General features: G+C 39.9%; 1 protein-coding gene across 1 annotated transcript in view; it reads right to left on the reverse strand.

Moving 5' to 3' along the window:
• Positions 1-4,233: 4,233 nt before the first annotated feature.
• Positions 4,234-18,684, reverse strand: part of necab2 (N-terminal EF-hand calcium binding protein 2) — a 191,909-nt gene continuing 177,458 nt past the window's right edge. The window contains exons 10-13 of the mRNA XM_063004593.1: positions 17,293-17,405; positions 9,299-9,376; positions 6,328-6,419; positions 4,234-4,444 (exon numbers count right to left, since the gene is read on the reverse strand). Coding sequence (XP_062860663.1) covers positions 4,416-4,444; positions 6,328-6,419; positions 9,299-9,376; positions 17,293-17,405 — 312 coding nt within the window. The 3' untranslated portion in view covers positions 4,234-4,415. The remainder of the gene's footprint in view (positions 4,445-6,327; positions 6,420-9,298; positions 9,377-17,292; positions 17,406-18,684) is intronic.

An 18,684-nucleotide genomic window follows, 5' to 3' on the forward strand; every position in this document is an offset into this window, starting at 1 on the left:
TTGATGGTTATGTAAAATAAATTTCATTAAATCACATCCAGTTTTATCCTTATGGGTCTTGTTTTTTCTGTTTTGGCAGTTTTACCCCTTTTCTCCCAATCTAGCCCTTTTGTAATCCAATAGTTTGTACTCCGCCGCTTACACCATCATCGCATTTAAAGCAGCAACAAGAAACTCTGCTGACTAACCCCCTCAGGTATGGCCAATCGTGTCTGTTAGATACATGGCCAGGTTGATAGCACAGCTTACATATGAACTCGAGAGCTTAAATCATTTAAAACTTTTCATTCATAAAGATGTGGTGAATTGTAAACAAAAAATGCTGTGGTAAATGTCATTAAAATGAATAAAAAAAGAAAAATAAATAGACTAGCTGCAATCAGTATACACCGACAAGGCATAACATTATGACCACTGACAGGTGAAGTGAATAACACTGATTATCTCTTCATCACGGCACCTGTTAGTGGGTGGGATATATTAGGCAACAAGTGAACATTTTATCCTCATAGTTGATGTGTTAGAAGCAGGAAAAATGGGCAAGCGTAAGGATTTGAGCGAGTTTGACAAGGGCCAGATTGTGATGACTAGACGACTGGGTCAGAGCATCTCCAAAACTGCAGCTCTTGTGGGGTGTTCCCAGTTCTGCAGTGGTCAGTATCTATCGAAAGTGGTCCAAGGAAGGAACAGTGGTAAACCGGCAACAGGGTCATGGGCGGACAAAGCTCATTGATGCACGTGGGGAGCGAAGGCAGACCATGTACACCTTTTAATGAGAATGGTATTCCCTGATGGCTGTGGGCCGTGGCCTCTTTCAGCAGGATAATGCGCCCTGCCACAAAGCAAAATGGTTCAGGAATGGTTTAAGGAGCACAACAACGAGTTTAAGGTGTTGACTTGGCCTCCAAATTCCCCAGATATCAATCCAGTCGAGCATCTGTGGAATGTGCTGGACAAACAAGTCCCATCCATGGAGGCCCCACCTCGCAACTTACAGGAGTTAAAGGATCTGCTGCTAACATCTTGGTGTCAGATACCACAGCGCATTCAGGGGTCTAGTGGAGTCCATGCCTCGACGGGTCAGGGCTGTTTTGGCAGCAAAAGGGGGACCAACACAATAACAATAATGTTATTGCTAATTGGTATTATCAATATATATACTGTATATATACAGTGTATCACAAAAGTGAGTACACCCCTTACATTTCTGCAAATATTTTATTATATCTTTTCATGGGACAAGCCTATAGAAATAAAACTTGGATATAACTTAGAGTAGTCAGTGTACAACTTGTATAGCAGTGTAGATTTACTGTCTTCTGAAAATAACTCAACACACAGCCATTAATGTCTAAATAGCTGGCAACATAAGTGAGTACACCCCACAGTGAACATGTCCAAATTGTGCCCAAAGTGTCAATATTTTGTGTGACCACCATTATTATCCAGCACTGCCTTAACCCTCCTGGGCATGGAATTCACCAGAGCTGCACAGGTTGCTACTGGAATCCTCTTCCACTCCTCCATGATGACATCACGGAGCTGGTGGATGTTAGACACCTTGAACTCCTCCACCTTCCACTTGAGGATGCGCCACAGGTGCTCAATTGGGTTTAGTCCATCACCTTTACCTTCAGCTTCCTCAGCAAGGCAGTTGTCATCTTGGAGGTTGTGTTTGGGGTCGTTATCCTGTTGGAAAACTGCCATGAGGCCCAGTTTTCGAAGGGAGGGGATCATGCTCTGTTTCAGAATGTCACAGTACATGTTGGAATTCATGTTTCCCTCAATGAACTGCAGCTCCCCAGTGCCAGCAACACTCATGCAGCCCAAGACCATGATGCTACCACCACCATGCTTGACTGTAGGCAAGATACAGTTGTCTTGGTACTTCTCACCAGGGCGCCGCCACACATGCTGGACACCATCTGAGCCAAACAAGTTTATCTTGGTCTCGTCAGACCACAGGGCATTCCAGTAATCCATGTTCTTGGACTGCTTGTCTTCAGCAAACTGTTTGCTGGCTTTCTTGTGCGTCAGCTTCCTTCTGGGATGACGACCATGCAGACCGAGTTAATGCAGTGTGCGGCGTATGGTCTGAGCACTGACAGGCTGACCTCCCACGTCTTCAACCTCTGCAGCAATGCTGGCAGCACTCATGTGTCTATTTTTTAAAGCCAACCTCTGGATATGACGCCGAACACGTGGACTCAACTTCTTTGGTCGACCCTGGCGAAGCCTGTTCCGAGTGGAACCTGTCCTGGAAAACCGCTGTATGACCTTGGCCACCATGCTGTAGCTCAGTTTCAGGGTGTTAGCAATCTTCTTATAGCCCAGGCCATCTTTGTGGAGAGCAACAATTCTATTTCTCACATCCTCAGAGAGTTCTTTGCCATGAGGTGCCATGTTGAATATCCAGTGGCCAGTATGAGAGAATTGTACCCAAAACACCAAATTTAACAGCCCTGCTCCCCATTTACACCTGGGACCTTGACACATGACACCAGGGAGGGACAACGACACATTTGGGCACAATTTGGACATGTTCACTGTGGGATGTACTCACTTATGTTGCCAGCTATTTAGACATTAATGGCTGTGTGTTGAGTTATTTTCAGAAGACAGTAAATCTACACTGCTATACAAGTTGTACACTGACTACTCTAAGTTATATCCAAGTTTCATGTCTATAGTGTTGTCCCATGAAAAGATATAATTAAATATTTGCAGAAATGTGAGGGGTGTACTCACTTTTGTGATACACTGTATATATATGGACGTACTCTGTGTGATCTGACCTGACAAAAGAAAATATCTAATTTTCAAGAACTGCCAGATGCCGGATTTCATCACCACAGGAGTGAACAATATGTTTTTGTTTTGTGTGCCTTTCATGTAATTTTATTACAAGTGTAATTACCTCATACATATTTATTTAAGTTTAAAGCTTGTAGTGGAAATTATACAGACTTCATAATTTCTTTATTGGAAACTCAATTTGAAGTGAAAAATGTGAACTCGTTGGAAAAAGTAAAAAAGACAGAAGACATTTACTCATTTTAGACCTTTATTTCTATGGAATTACATCACTACATAATCTAAGTTAATAAAGTTAAGACAAATATAATATTTGCATCCCTGCAATAAGTCTCTACAATCATTTTTAAAGAGAAAGCTAGGTTACAGAAACATACACAGGTATATAAGAATTGTGTTGTTAAACAATGCCATAAAAGTGTCTTCATACTCAAGTTTTAATACTGTTAGGTATTTTTCAGTTCAGTTTTTACTAATTTGATTAATATAAAATTAGCAAATGCACAAAATCCATTGAAAGTAGCATATCTAAATACTACAGCAAATAAATAACTGGACATTCATTGATACATGCACTCACGTGAGGGATGGTGGGGGGTGAAGCCAAGTTTCATGGGAAGCAAACAGCTACAATTTTTTTTTAGAAATCTTGCTTCACATTTTGACCTGTTCACTTTACACAGGATCCCAAAAGCAATTTCACACATTTCAATTCACAAAAACATAAATTCTACATGCCCTGAATAGTCATAAGGTTGTTTGGTCTTCTGCAAAAGGTAAGATTTTGATTAGTAATAAGGATCAACATTAAATCTTTTTCTTAGTCTCCTTATGAACAGGTGACTGTTCATCAGATTTCTGACAACAAAACGATCTATAGCAATTCAGTTTCACTTAGTGTGAATTGAAATTTTCAGTTCTTTAATATTTCTTTTAAAAATCCATATAATTCTAAGATAAAATATTCCAAGACGATTATCTCTACATCAGATTTTCTTTACATCTGTAAACTTTATTCACGTAAACATTTACTACACAACATGACAGCCTCATTGATGCTGTTGTACCCGGGGTCTGGCTGTGCACTTTAACTATGCAGCAGAATCATCCCATTAAGCACGGTCAGAGTGTTGACACACTCAGGCAGATATAATCTCTGATAAACTACTATCTTTGTTGACCAGTACATGCATGTTTGTGTTAAGTGAAGTTTACCAAACAGATTAATCAGATTTTTAGCTGGTAAGATACTGTTATTATGAGCTGAGACTACTAATGTCGATACGTTTTATTTCGCTGCTTTGATCGGTCAAAAAGCCATATAACAGTCTTAAAAGTGTAATGTACTAATGCCATTCCTGAAAGTGATGAAAAGGACTGCTACAATATTCAACTTTCTTTGCAGCCAAACCAACGGCTTGTAAACAAGTAGTTACAAAAGATAGCAGAGTTACCAATAGAGGATTGGAGGGAAAAAGGGGGACCATTGAGAGATTTTATAGGAAAGGTAGGAAAAGGTGTATGAATAGAAAGGAAGAGGAGGATTGTAGGATTTGATGTGTAAGGTGAGGCTCTTTCACCTACACCAGGCTCTGTTCCATTCAGTCTTTGCTAAGGCTGCACCAAGCGGCTAAAGAGAGACAGAGAGAAAAAGCATTAAGATAAACACTTCACACTTTAGTGTTGCTGAAGACATCCTGATAGTGAATAATGATTTCTTAATAGTTTTTTTACTTATCATTGTATTAATTGTGGTTGTATAGATTGCTATCTTACCCAAATAACACAATTATCAATTAAAGTTTTAAGTGAAAGATGATTCAAGATGGATCTGTTGGCAACTGTCTTTTAGCATGATCATCTAATTCTGGTCAGAGCACTACACCACTAAATAATGTTTAAACCGAAGTATTAAATAAACCAGCTGATGCACAGCCATTACGCCAAACCCACATAAAACAGTATTACACACAGTCTTACAGCTTTTGTTAAAAAATGAGATGCTCCCGGCTGGGCTGAGCAGCCACATGAACAACGATTTGCCTGTTGTTCATATAGGGGCAGGACATTAAGCCGGATAGGGACTCTCTCATAACTAATGCAACTACGACCTCTGTTGGCTGTTTGATGGCGCTTGCACAGAGGTGGGGAAAAGAGTGCGGATCAGGGTGTGTCTACACAGAGCTGATCCGCAGCTGATTTCGTTTAATGTTAATGACAAAATGCATACGGCTGCTGCCCGCATGTTGGAGGGTGGGTTAGCTGTGTTCTCCTCAAATCAAAGCCGGGGCCAGCATTAGTGGAGAGGAAGTGTGACGCAATCAGGCAGTTGGACACAAAAAAAGTCGGGACAAAAATGGGGGAAAACGCATAAACAAAAATATATATATAAAAAATGAGATGCTCTAAATTGAGGGTTTTGATACTGCCATAAGATAAACATAAACATACATAGACATAATATATTAATTATCGCACACTGTGGCCCATAAGTGTTTCAACCTGTTCACTTGTTCAGTTTCAGTGTTTCAACCTGTTCAGTTTCACTTAGTGTAAATTGAAATCTGTTTATTTCTTCAAAAAAAATTCAATATAATTATAGGATAAAATATTTCAAGACGATTATTCTACATATTAGATTTTCTTTACATCTGTAAACTTTATTCATTTAAACATTTACTACACAACATAGCCTCATTAATGCTGTTGTAACTGGGGTTTGGGTCTGTTAGGGACCTTTAAATACAGTTTGTCCAGTGTGTGTGCATTTAAAAGCATGCCCAAACTTGACTCAAACACAAGGCCAACATGTTGATAAATCTGGATAGTGCTCAGAAGCAGGCAGGCTAAACAGAGATACATGTGTAAAACATAAAGTTAGTTTATGTGTACAGTAGTATATGAATAGCTGGACATATACTTTTACTGGACTAACTTATTGTGTGTGTGTGTATGTGTGTGTGGAGGGGGGGGTCCATAAGATTTTGGATTGTGTTTATGGGAATTTGTAGCCAATAATAATAAGCCAATAAAGCAAAAGGGCATGTGTGAGGTCAGGAAATCCTAATAACTAAGGCCTGACTCGCAATTTACTCTCTAATTCACCCAAAGGTGTTCACTTGGGTTGATGTCAGGGCTCTTTGCAGACCACTGGAGTGTCTCCTTACCAAACTCCTCAAACCATGTCTTGATGGTTCTTGCTTTGTGCAAAGGGGTGCAGTTATGCTGAAACAGGAGAAACACTGCTAGCAAGGGGTGTAGCAGAAACACCTGAACTTAATAATCAGGAGGGGTGTCCAAAATTACTTTTTCATACATAAAGCGTACCTGAGTTGTTTTAGTCTGTCATCACATGGAAATCAATCATCAATAGCAAGCAAACATGCAGTTTAGGCATATGTGGACATTGCCCCCAACTTTACATTTTTAAAAATAACCGTCTATGCAATGTTTTCATTGAAATCTACCTGTGCAGTATAAAATCAGTTTGAAGTCAGTTTTCCAGTAGCTCACCTGGTACAGGAACACAGGACATGACCTCAGGCTGGCACAGTGTGTCTACTTTCACGTGCTGAAAGGCCTTGCATGCTGTACTCTGAAGGTGTCTAAAAGATGAGTGGACAATAAAAGGTAAAAAAAAAGGAGATCATGGATTGCAAGAACACTTTAAACAGGTGGACATAAATGTTTTCACTTTTATATAGCTGCACTGCATTATGGAAAGTGTACAGGTTCCCCTGTCTGCCATACTTTAATACTGAACATTACTTATAAAAAAGTGAAATGCATTGGACGATTTCTGTAATGGATGTATGATCGACTGGATCAAAAACTGACAAGTGGTTGGTAAACTGATAGACACTGTATATGTGTAGACTGCTGGATGAGTATGTACTGTATTGTACTGTACTGTATATGTAGGGAAGACTTGGTGTGTGTGTATATACACATCGATCAGCCATAACATAACAAGGTCCCTCTTTTTTGACCCATCATGGCATCTACTCCACAATATTTCTAAACATATCTGGAAGTCCAGAGCAAACCCTTCCAGTTATGAGGCTGGGTCTCCATAGATCGGACTTGTTTTTCCAGCACATCACACAGTTCCTAGATCAAATTGAGATCTGTCAACATTAAATGTTTAGCCATTTCTGCTACAGTAGCTTGTTCATGGGATCAGGCCAGACGGGCTAGCCTTAGCTCACCCATTGCAAAAAAACCTAGAAGCCCATGACCCTGTCACTGGATGTCCATCCATAGACAATTACTGGTAGGTACTGTAATAACCACTGCAAGCTGGGAACACCACACAAGACCTGGCATCTTTGCATCGAGCATTGAGATTGAGATGCACTTACCTAGTCATCTAGCCATCACAGTGTGGCCTTTTTTAAAGTTACTTAGATTTTTACTTTTGCCCATTTTTCCTGTTTCCAACACATCAACTTCTTCTGGCTGTTTACTTTCTGCATAATATATTCCATCACTGACAGGTGCTATTGTAATGTACAGTCAAGCCAGAAAGTCTGCACACCCCTTTCACCTTCTCCACATTTTATTACATTACAGACTTATTCTATAATAGATCTGGGAAGACGGGCCTTGGCAAGGCAGCACTCTACAGAAACAGCCTTTGTGGCTGTCACTGAGAGGCTTCATGCAGCCATAGCAACCAGACTCTTCCGTCTTGATCCTCCTCGATCAGTCAGCAATTGACCCAGTTATTAATAGCATTCACTTGTCCACTGTCACTAACCTTTGGATAACTTATTCAGCATGGCAGTGGATTGCCTTCTCCCTGAAAGGGCGTTCCTACCAGGTGTCATGTAAGGGATCTATGATCCCTCATTGCACTGGTGTCCCAGCCACTGTTGGGCCCTTGAGCAAGGCCTTTAACCTTTAACCCTGTGCTCTGACCCCAGCTTCGAAACAAGCTGGGATACACAAAGAAAGAATTTTGTTGTACTGTACACCTGTATATGTATATATGACAAATAAAGGCATTCTACATGGCTCTGTTGTTGGCCCTCTTCCGTTTTCCATCTAAACTCTCATGGTAAGGTCATATCCTCCCATGGCTTCTCTTACCACTCCTATGATACTAAACTCATTCTGTCACAACCCTGTCCCAGCCCAATCTGGCAGATTTCTCATGATGGACATCAGCTCATCACCTAAAACTTAACCCTAGCAGTCAGTAATTGTAGAACTACAAAGGGCTCCTATATGGTAAGTGGAGCTGATAAAATGGACAGTGAGTATAGAAACAAGGAGGTGGTTTTAATGTTACGGCTGATCAGTGTATATTCCTGGAGATCAGTCTCCATTCCAAGACCTAATCATCACATCAATCATCATATAATAATGTACACAACCTCAGCATTGTCCTGGATAGCCAGCAGTCCTTCTCTGCTCATAACCCTAACCCTAACCCTAACATGACATGAGCATGCTGGTTCCTCGTCTAGAACATCAAAAAATATTTGACCATTTCTCTCTTCGAAAGCCACTTAGATTCTTGTCCAATCACTTGTTATCTCGAGGGTGGACTACTGCAACTTCCAACTGGCAGGTGCTCCAGTGCCCACTATTAAACCCCTGCAACTGATTTAAAATGCAGCTGCCACCTGCATTTTACTCATCTGGTGTTTTCTTTTCTCTGGCTTTTTGTAGCTTCCTGCACTTAGTTTAAAACAATGATCCTTGCCTTCAAAGCCAAAAATGAAGTAGCCTTAATCTACCTTAAGAACTCATAAAACCCCATTCTGTACCATGCAATCTTTGAGCAACAAGTGTTGCTAGTCTTGATCCCCCATCCAGAACTGGAGAAAAACAGGCCTTTGTACTAGCAAATACATTCTCTGTACTTCAAATACTTCCCCTGTCTGTTCAAACATCTGAGTCTACAAAACACATTTAAAGACTCATTACTAAGCACTTAAGTTGAAAACTAACATGCACTTCTACACTATTTATAAAAAAAAACCCTAAACCTGTGTTTTAACAGGGTTTTTAGCAGATTTGTATGCATGGACTGTTGTCTACTTGAACTAAAGTAAGGAAATGTTTACTGTGGAAGCACTTCTGTAGGTTGCTCTGGATAAATGCCAAAAGTGTAAATGTAAATGTAAACAATGGAAAATGTACACTTACATTGTACAATATATATTTTATATTCAGTAGCTAGGTTAGACTTTCTCTATTCAATATGCTGAAATCTATGTGTCATTAAATTATTAATAAAGCTCCCACTGATGGTGAGAGCCATTACTCTCTGCACATCCTCTGAAGCATCAATAAGTCATAAAACTCTAATCTATAGTACAGTAGGTGAGCACTACAGAGAATACTGTACAGCAGAAAAGGAGATGAAGTAAAGCCATATCTGAGATAAAAATGAATTGTTATGAACAGTGACAGAAGGTAGGAGAAAATTAATTAGAATCTGACACTGAAGTAGAAAAGAAAATTTATGTGCTACCTTCTCCACTCTTCCTCTCCATCCCAGAACTCATACATGACGAAAGAGAGACCATCAGGAAGCCTCACTGCGGTTACACTGGGGAGATAAAAAAGATTAGGATAAAACCAAGAGCAGTTGGTGATAAAAAATAACATTCCAACAAGGGTAAATAACATTACAACCAGGGTAAATAATATTACAACCAGGGTAAGTCGTGATAAAAGACCAGTACCAACCGATGCCTTAATAAAATTTTTACTTCTGTCATTTAGGCATTCAATTCCAATAAAAAAAGGACTTAGTTGTAAATCCTAGACCTCCACTGGATGGCAGTACCTCCTAGTACTGCATGTAGTTGTAGATAGCCCTACCAGTGTTGACTCTTCACAGATATTATTAGAGTCAGGAATTCCACGGCTGCCACCTAAAGCTCTGATATTGCATTTCAGTACTTTATTAAAACACCATTTTGGTTGAATTCTAAATGATTAGCTTTGTCAGAATCCCCTGCTTAAAAGGTGCAGCTGAATTAGTGAGTGTGTTAGAAAATTTCCTCATAACCTCTGGTTTTTGCATCATAACATTCAAGCCAATTAAAAAAAACAAGAAAAAAAAAAAACACCCCCTTAAAAAGCAATGACAACAAAAAAAAGAAGAAGAAAGAGATGAATTACATGTCATAATGGGAGTAATGGGAGCTATCCACTTGCAGATCTTACTGATCAATTATTCAGCAGCTTAACGAAGCCAGTGGAAATTCTATCACAAATTACATTTTCTTTGCCAAACAAAAGCTTTGTTAAATTTACACTACAAAATAAAAACATAAATATAATTCTACATTTATGTAAAATAAGTGATTTTTCACAAATAAAAGTTGTGCCAACTTTAAATGCCAGATTCCTTGCAGTAGCAGTAACAAGCAGTGCTAAGCAATCTACTTTTTTCTATTTTATTTATGCATTTTCTCCCATTTTAGTGTAGTCAATTTGTCTTCCGCTGCTGATCGGATCCCCGATTGCAGTCGAAGTGGGTATAATGCTGCTCAGCCTCCTCCGACTCGCGCACAGCCCTTAGCGGAACCCTTGTTCACCTATGCACTCTGCACAGGCGGCTCTCCATCTGCCAGTCAGGGTCCTTACACAACGTTTAAAGACCCCACCCACATAGTCCGGTCATCCCACCCTAGCAGAACCGTGTCTGCTGCAGGCACTACCAATTATGCCTGCTAGATGGCGCCCAGCCGACCGGTGGCAAAGCAAGCTACTTTTAAAATGTAGTTAGTTAAGTTATATGTTACTTAACAAAAATACACCGATCAGCCATAACATTAAAACCACCCCCTTGTTTCTACACTCACTGTCCATTTTATTAGCTCCACTTACCATATAGGAGCACTTTGTAGTTCTACAATTAGTGATTGTAGTCCACCTGTTTCTCTGCTTGTTAGCCCCCTTTCATGCTGTTCTTTAATGGTCAGGACTCTTCCAGGACTACCACAGAGCAGGTATTATGTAGGTGGTGGATCATTCTCAGCACTGCAGTGACAATTACATGGTGGTGGTGTGTTAGTGTGTGTTGTGCTGGTATGAGTGGATCAGACACAGCAGCGCTGCTGAAGTTTTTAAATACGTGTCCACTCACTGTCCACTCTATTAAACACTCTTACCTAGTTGGTCCACCTTGTAGATGTAAAGTCAGAGACGATCGCTCATCTATCGCTGCTGTTTGAGTTGGTCATTTTCTAGACCTTCATCAGTGGTCACAGGACACTGCCCACGGGGCGCTGTTGGCTTGATATATTTTTGGTTGGCAGCAATTCTCAGTCCAGCAGTGACAGTGAGGTGTTTCCATCAGCATTTTTGTGTTTTATCCACTCATACCAGCACAACACACACTAACACACCACCACCATGTCAGTGTCACTGCAGTGCTGAGAATGACCCACCACCCAAATAATACCTGTTCTGTGGTGGTCCTGTGGGGATCCTTACCATTGAAGAATGGCATGAAAGGGGGCTAACAAAGCATGCAGAGAAACAGATGGACTACAGTCAGTAATTATAGAACTACAAAGTGCTTCTATATGGTAAGTAGAGCTGATAAAATGGACAGTGAGTGTAGAAACAAGGAGCAAGAACAACAAGAAGCAATCCTTTAAAGAAATGTGGTAACATACAATACAAGCTACAGAGCAAAATTAACCTAACTACACTGAAACTACACTAATCTACTAATCTACTAAGTACAAATAATTATTATGTAGAAATGTACACAAGTAATAAGGTGCAGCAGAAAATAATATGACTGCCACAATGCACATGACATTAACACTTAGTTTACTGTGACTGAAGCTAGCTGCAACTGTGTCTAGGAAACCAACTGCCTGCTTTCTGCTTGAGGCTCAGAGTTTAAAAGCATGTGTGAAATTCTGAAAAACAGTTAATGAAGGAGCTGTCAAACAGCTTGAGACTAAAAAACTATCAAAGACATAGATAGATAGATAGATAGATAGATAGATAGATAGATAGACAGATAGATAGATAGATAGATAGATAGATAGATAGATAGATAGATAGATAGATAGATATGGATGGATGGATGGACAGACAGACAGAGAGCTAGATTGACAGACAGACAGATAGATAATGGATTCACAGTAAAAGCAGTTATTGCACAAATTGTTATAATTGTATTTACAGTCCAGGATGTAAAGTGCTCAGTGTGTTAGCAGCAGTTCGGGGAAAGGGTGGTGAATTATAAGGCATGTTCGCTGTCTTCAGTCTTCAGCAGCTATATGTGTGTGTGGGGTGTGTGAGTGTGTGTGCAGTGGTGGTGGTGGTGGGGGTAATGGAGGCTTCAGGTCTGAGGAAGGAACTGTTCTGCAGTTTGTTAGTGCCTGATGAAAGGGAGATAAACAGTCTGTGACCTGGGTGAGCTGAGTCCTTGGTAATGTTGCTAGCCCTCTTAAGTAGACAGCTAACATGAACTGTGTCCAGATTTGGGGGCATGGTTTCCACAATCTTCTGTGCAGTCTTAATTATCCAATCCAGATATCTTTGGTTCTCTGCAGCACAGCTTTTTAGTGGTATTCAGAACCAGGTTACTGTCTGAACACCACTTGACAAAATGTTGAATGTTGAACTATAGTATTAGAGGAGTGGATGGGTGTGCAGTCTTGCATAAAAAGCCTGAAAAGAGCTGGACTAAAGACACAGCCCTGTGGTGCTTCTGGGTTTAGGGGAGAGTGGAAGATGTGCGGTGGAAGATGCCCACTCTAATGCAGAGTAATCCCGGGCAGCTGAGCGTGTCTACTAGTTTATGGGGGATATTGTATTGAAAGCAGAGCTATTGTATTGAAAGTCAAGTCTCTGGCCGCTCAGGTGGCGCAGCGGTAAAACACACGCTGTTCACCAGAAATAGATCTCAGATACATCGTATCGAATCTTGGCTCTGCCTTGCCGGCTGAGTGGCTACATGAACAATGATTGGCCTGTTGTTCAGATAAGGGGTGGGACTAAAGCTGGATGGGGACTCTCTCTCAGACTAGTGCGATTACGACCTTTGCTGGCTGGTTGGTGGTGCCTGCACGGAGATGGGGAAGGAGTGCGGTAGGGGGTGTGGCCCTCCGTGCACAGCGCTGTACCGCATTGCGCTCGTCAAGTGTAGGTGAAAAGATGTTCGATTGCCGTGCATGTTTCGGAGGGGGCGTGGAGCAGCCTTGTCCCCAATCAGGAGCAGGGACCAGCATTAGTGAGAGGATGATTGACGGGTAGAAATTGGATGTGCTAAAGGTGAGAGAAAAAGGGGTAAAAAAAAAAAAAAAAAAAAAAAAAAATATATATATATATATATATATATATATATACAGTATATACGTATATATACAGTATATATATATATATATATATATATATATAAAATTTTTTATTTTTTTTTTAAAGGAAGTCAAGTCTCTGGAGTGCAATAGTCCGTAGACTGCATCCTCTGTCAATCTGTTTCCAGGGTAGACAATCTGGTTACTGTCCAGATCAGTGGGGTTGTCAACCTTGATATGTAATAGAACAAGCCCCTCAAAGCACTTCATAATAATTGGTGTTATAGCAACTGGGCGATAGTCATTGAGACACTTGGGTATGTAAGCCAAAATGGATACGCTGTTTTCCTCCAGGTCTGTACTCCCAGACCTTTCATCAAAAGTCATGAGGCAGTAAAGTGGTTCTTCACTCCAGACTTGAATAGTTTTAACAGCTGGTTGTGCTCTGCAGGATGATTTTGAGCAGTTTGGCTTGTTCGTAATGTAAATGTTACATGTGCTTGAACAAGTAAGCTTAACACACACAGAAAAAAGTGCTTCTGTATAATTGAGAGCTGTGTGTACCACCATCTTGAGACTACATAGTGTTCAGTTTAGTGAAAACAAATCTGTTAGGAAATTAATATTAAGTTGTTCATGTCAGAATAAGAGAATTGTGCAACAGACACTAAAACAACTGATGTCATTAGCTTAGCAGGGTAATTTATCCTAAAGATAAATTACTGTTTAAACTTGCGGACTGTGGAGACTTTGAAATCACATATGCTGTTGGCTTTATATTTTTGGTTTGATAATTACTTTTCTTCATTGACATTAAGATGTTTAAAAATCCCAGCAAGACAGCTGCACTTAACACACTCATACCAGTACACCCATCTTCCATGTTAATGTCATTGTAGTGCTGATAATGCAGTCAACCACCCAAATAACATCAATTGGGGCCCTTTGATTGACAAATAGGGTACAGTGGAGTGAAACAGACAATAACTGTACATAACAGGTAAGTTTCCCTAATAAAGTGCACAGTATGTGTATATAACTATACCACACATTTTAATAAAGTGAAATAATTAGTACACTCTAAACACTAAAACTGGGATAAAAAAACAATAATTTACAAATATTTAAAAATACTGTGCAACAGTGCTCAAAGAATTTGAAAATCTGTCATTTTGTTCTTTATAACCACGGAGATCTGCTGTCAAAAAAAATCTGAAAAAAATGTTGTGACAGGTGAAATGCAAATAAAAACAGAAAGTAATTTGTAAAAAAAAAAAAAAAAAAAAAAGACATTTTTAAACTGGTGAGCAAATAGTCCACAGTTTAAAACCATTGTTTTAGTGCACAATTTTAATGAATTTAGAGTAGGAATTTTACCAGTGTTGTGCTATAATAATTAGGGGTGTCGGAGTCTAAAGCTACTCTCTGCAAAACTGACATTTTACTCTTAATAATTTCACATTTTAACTACATCTCCTGTTGTTTTACCCCGAGGTTAAAGGCTGCACGTTGAGACTGCTGTGGCAACAATGCTGCTCCTGCTAGATGTGATGGAAACCCGGCTTGTTTGCACCAAAAATGTCAAGAACTCACTACGGACTTTATCACAGACAAATAATGAAGAACTCCAATTATGTTTTGCTAGTTATAACTTTTAGTTTAATTTAATTTTGTGTATATATGTACAGTGTATCACAAAAGTGAGTACACCCCTCACATTTCTGCAGATATTTAAGTATATCTTTTCATGGGACAACACTGACAAAATGACACTTTGACACAATGAAAAGTAGTCTCTGTGCAGCTTATATAACAGTGTAAATTTATTCTTCCCTCAAAATAACTCAATATACAGCCATTAATGTCTAAACCACCGGCAACAAAAGTGAGTACACCCCTAAGAGACTACACCCCTAAATGTCCAAATCGAGCACTGCTTGTCATTTTCCCTCCAAAATGTCATGTGATTTGTTAGTGTTACTAGGTCTCAGGTGTGCATAGGGAGCAGGTGTGTTCAATTTAGTAGTACAGCTCTCACACTCTTTCATACTGGTCACTGAAAGTTCCAACATGGCACCTCATGGCAAAGAACTCTCTGAGGATCTTAAAAGACGAATTGTTGCGCTACATGAAGATGGCCAAGGCTACAAGAAGATTGCCAACACCCTGAAACTGAGCTGCAGCACAGTGGCCAAGATCATCCAGCGTTTTAAAAGAGCAGGGTCCACTCAGAACAGACCTCGCGTTGGTCGTCCAAAGAAGCTGAGTGCACGTGCTCAGCGTCACATCCAACTGCTGTCTTTGAAAGATAGGCGCAGGAGTGCTGTCAGCATTGCTGCAGAGATTGAAAAGGTGGGGGGTCAGCCTGTCAGTGCTCAGACCATACGCCGCACACTACATCAAATTGGTCTGCATGGCTGTCACCCCAGAAGGAAGCCTTTTCTGAAGTCTCTACACAAGAAAGCCCGCAAACAGTTTGCTGAAGACATGTCAACAAAGGACATGGATTACTGGAACCATGTCCTATGGTCTGATGAGACCAAGATTAATTTGTTTGGTTCAGATGGTCTCAAGCATGTGTGGCGGCAATCAGGTGAGGAGTACAAAGATAAGTGTGTCATGCCTACAGTCAAGCATGGTGGTGGGAATGCCATGGTCTGGGGCTGCATGAGTGCAGCAGGTGTTGGGGAGTTACATTTCATTGAGGGACACATGAACTCCAATATGTACTGTGAAATACTGAAGCAGAGCATGATCCCCTCCCTCCGGAAACTGGGTCGCAGGGCAGTGTTCCAACATGATAATGACCCCAAACACACCTCTAAGACAACCACTGCTTTATTGAAGAGGCTGAGGGTAAAGGTGATGGACTGGCCAAGCATGTCTCCAGACCTCAACCCAATAGAACATCTTTGGGGCATCCTCAAGCGGAAGGTGGAGGAGCGCAAAGTCTCGAATATCCGCCAGCTCCGTGATGTCGTCATGGAGGAGTGAAAAAGCATTCCAGTGGCAACCTGTGAAGCTCTGGTAAACTCCATGCCCAGGAGAGTTAAGGCAGTTCTGGGAAATAATGGTGGCCACACAAAATATTGACACTTCAGGAACTTTCACTAAGGGGTGTACTCACTTTTGTTGCCGGTGGTTTAGACATTAATGGCTGTATATTGAGTTATTTTGAGGGAAGAATAAATTTACACTGTTATATAAGCTGCACAGAGACTACTTTTCATTGTGTCAAAGTGTCATTTTGTCAGTGTTGTCCCATGAAAAGATATACTTAAATATCTGCAGAAATGTGAGGGGTGTACTCACTTTTGTGATACACTGTATGTGTGTAAATCCTATTTATTCAAATTATCCTCCAGGCCACCCAAGGAGAATGGGGGTCCCTGCTGAGTCTGGTTCCTCTCAAGGTTTCTTCCTGTATTTTTAAGGGAGTTTTTCCTTGACAGATGCCTGCAAACGTCAATCACTGAGACACTGCAGAAATAAAATGGAAATGCTTTTAAAATGAATATAATTACATGGGAATACCTTAAAAATCCCTAGTTAGTAAACACAGTTAAATGCTGCATCTACAAATACAAGCAAACTCTATCACGCAAAGTAGAAGCCATAAATTAATCATGTAAGATGGACTGATGCACAGTGTGCTGTGTTCTGACAATTCCAACTTTGTCAAACTATGTTGAGACATAAAGGATGTTGTGTTTACCAGACCATTACTGCATAACGTGTTAACTGAATAAATCCTTCAGGTAAACAAAGGACTAAATCTAAGACTAAGCAATAGCATTTGAAGGAAAGCGAACTTATAAGAACAAGAAATATTGTTGAATGTGAAAGTAAGTTTTGGTCTTAGCATTTATTCTGCAATTATTATGAAAATATTGATTATTGCATTGTTTTTCAACATGCAGAATACCATGCTGATATTCATAAGCCCTAACACTTTATACTGCATAAACTTCATATCACATAAATATGGCCTGCCTTTAAAACAGCAGAATCACAGCTGGAAACGACACATCTGCACTCATTAGAGAAAGAGAATTATAAGCATCTTTAAGGATTATGGACAGTTAATGAAAGAAAAGATTAGGTTATACACTGGAGAAAAATCACTTAGTGTAAATAGAAATATGACATTCACACACACACACACACACACACACACACACACACACACACTCACTGGAAGCAGTCCCGCTGGGCAGAGACGTTCTTCAAATACTGCTTTAGAGCCTCACAGAACTCGCCCAGCTGCTTCTGGGATACCTTCATCTCTTGACGGACCAGGTAGAGGGACTGTGGGGTAAGAAAGAGATAGGAAATCATGTTCCCTAAATACATAACAAAAGAGGTACAGTACTGGGAGCGCTAAAAGAATAGAAATAAAAAAATCACAAAATAATGATCCTAAATCTTAGACAATAATTGCTTAATTCCCTAATGATCAAATATTGTTTGTCATCTTAGTGAAATGAATGGGTTTCAGCTGCAGCTCATTTGTTAATTTTAATCAATTAAATAAGATTGCAAACACATAACTTGGATTCCTTAGAGTAAAAGTAGGAAATTTGCCTCCCCATTTCCAGAAATGTTGCAAAAATGCAATAAAAAGAAAAGTTAATTTTCTTAAATGTTTATTTAATTAAGAAGAAACAAAAGATTTGCAGTTTTTAATCATTGTAGTGTGTAAATATTAACACATTTAGAATATTATGCTGGCAACACACATTCAGACACATTCAGACAGTAACACATTAAAAAGTTGTGACATGACAAAACAAGAGTAAAAGGTTCATAGACAATTCAAGTTACATCATTCCACAATAAGCAGGTGAGTTGGTAACAGATGAGGGAATCATTTTTGGGTATAAAAGGAGGATCTACCAAAGGATCAGTCATTACAAGCAATGGCGGGTCATGGTTCAGCTTAAGTAGAAAATTATCTATCAATTCAAAAAAAACATTTATCAGTGCAAGACTGTAAATCATTTAGTCTTTCACCATCTACTGTTCATAATATTGAAAAAAAAAATCAGGAAATCTGGAGAGGTCTCAGTCTGTGTAGAGCAAACCTGGAAACCACTATAGTGAGTGACCTTTGAGCTCCTGGACAGCATTGCATAAGAAACCGTCATGCTGTTGTGATAAATATAGCCACATAGGCTTGGGAGTTCTTCAAAAAACCATTGTCACCTAACACAGTCACTTAGAGAAAACTGTATATCACTTCTATGCAGAAATGCCTCAGAGTTCTCTGGGCCCAATCTCTTCTCAGATGGCCCAAAAGACAGTAGAAATGTGCGCTGTGGTCAGTGCCATTGTTCAGCTTGTTTTCTGTAAAATTGAATGTCAAATTCGCTTTGACAAGGATGAAAAGGAGCATCCAGGCTGTTATCAATTAAAGGTGCAAAAGCCAACATCTGTCATGGTATGCATTAGTGGTCATGGAATGTGTGACTTGCATATGTAAGCAGGTACCATTGAAGCCTATATTTCTACAACAGCATAAATTCCTAGACTTAAAGGGTGTGTGCTTGACTAACTTGCCTGCAGTCACTTGCTGTTTCACAATGCA

This window comes from Trichomycterus rosablanca, chromosome 11 (genome assembly GCF_030014385.1).
Source record: "Trichomycterus rosablanca isolate fTriRos1 chromosome 11, fTriRos1.hap1, whole genome shotgun sequence".
Taxonomy (NCBI): Eukaryota; Metazoa; Chordata; class Actinopteri; order Siluriformes; family Trichomycteridae; genus Trichomycterus; species Trichomycterus rosablanca.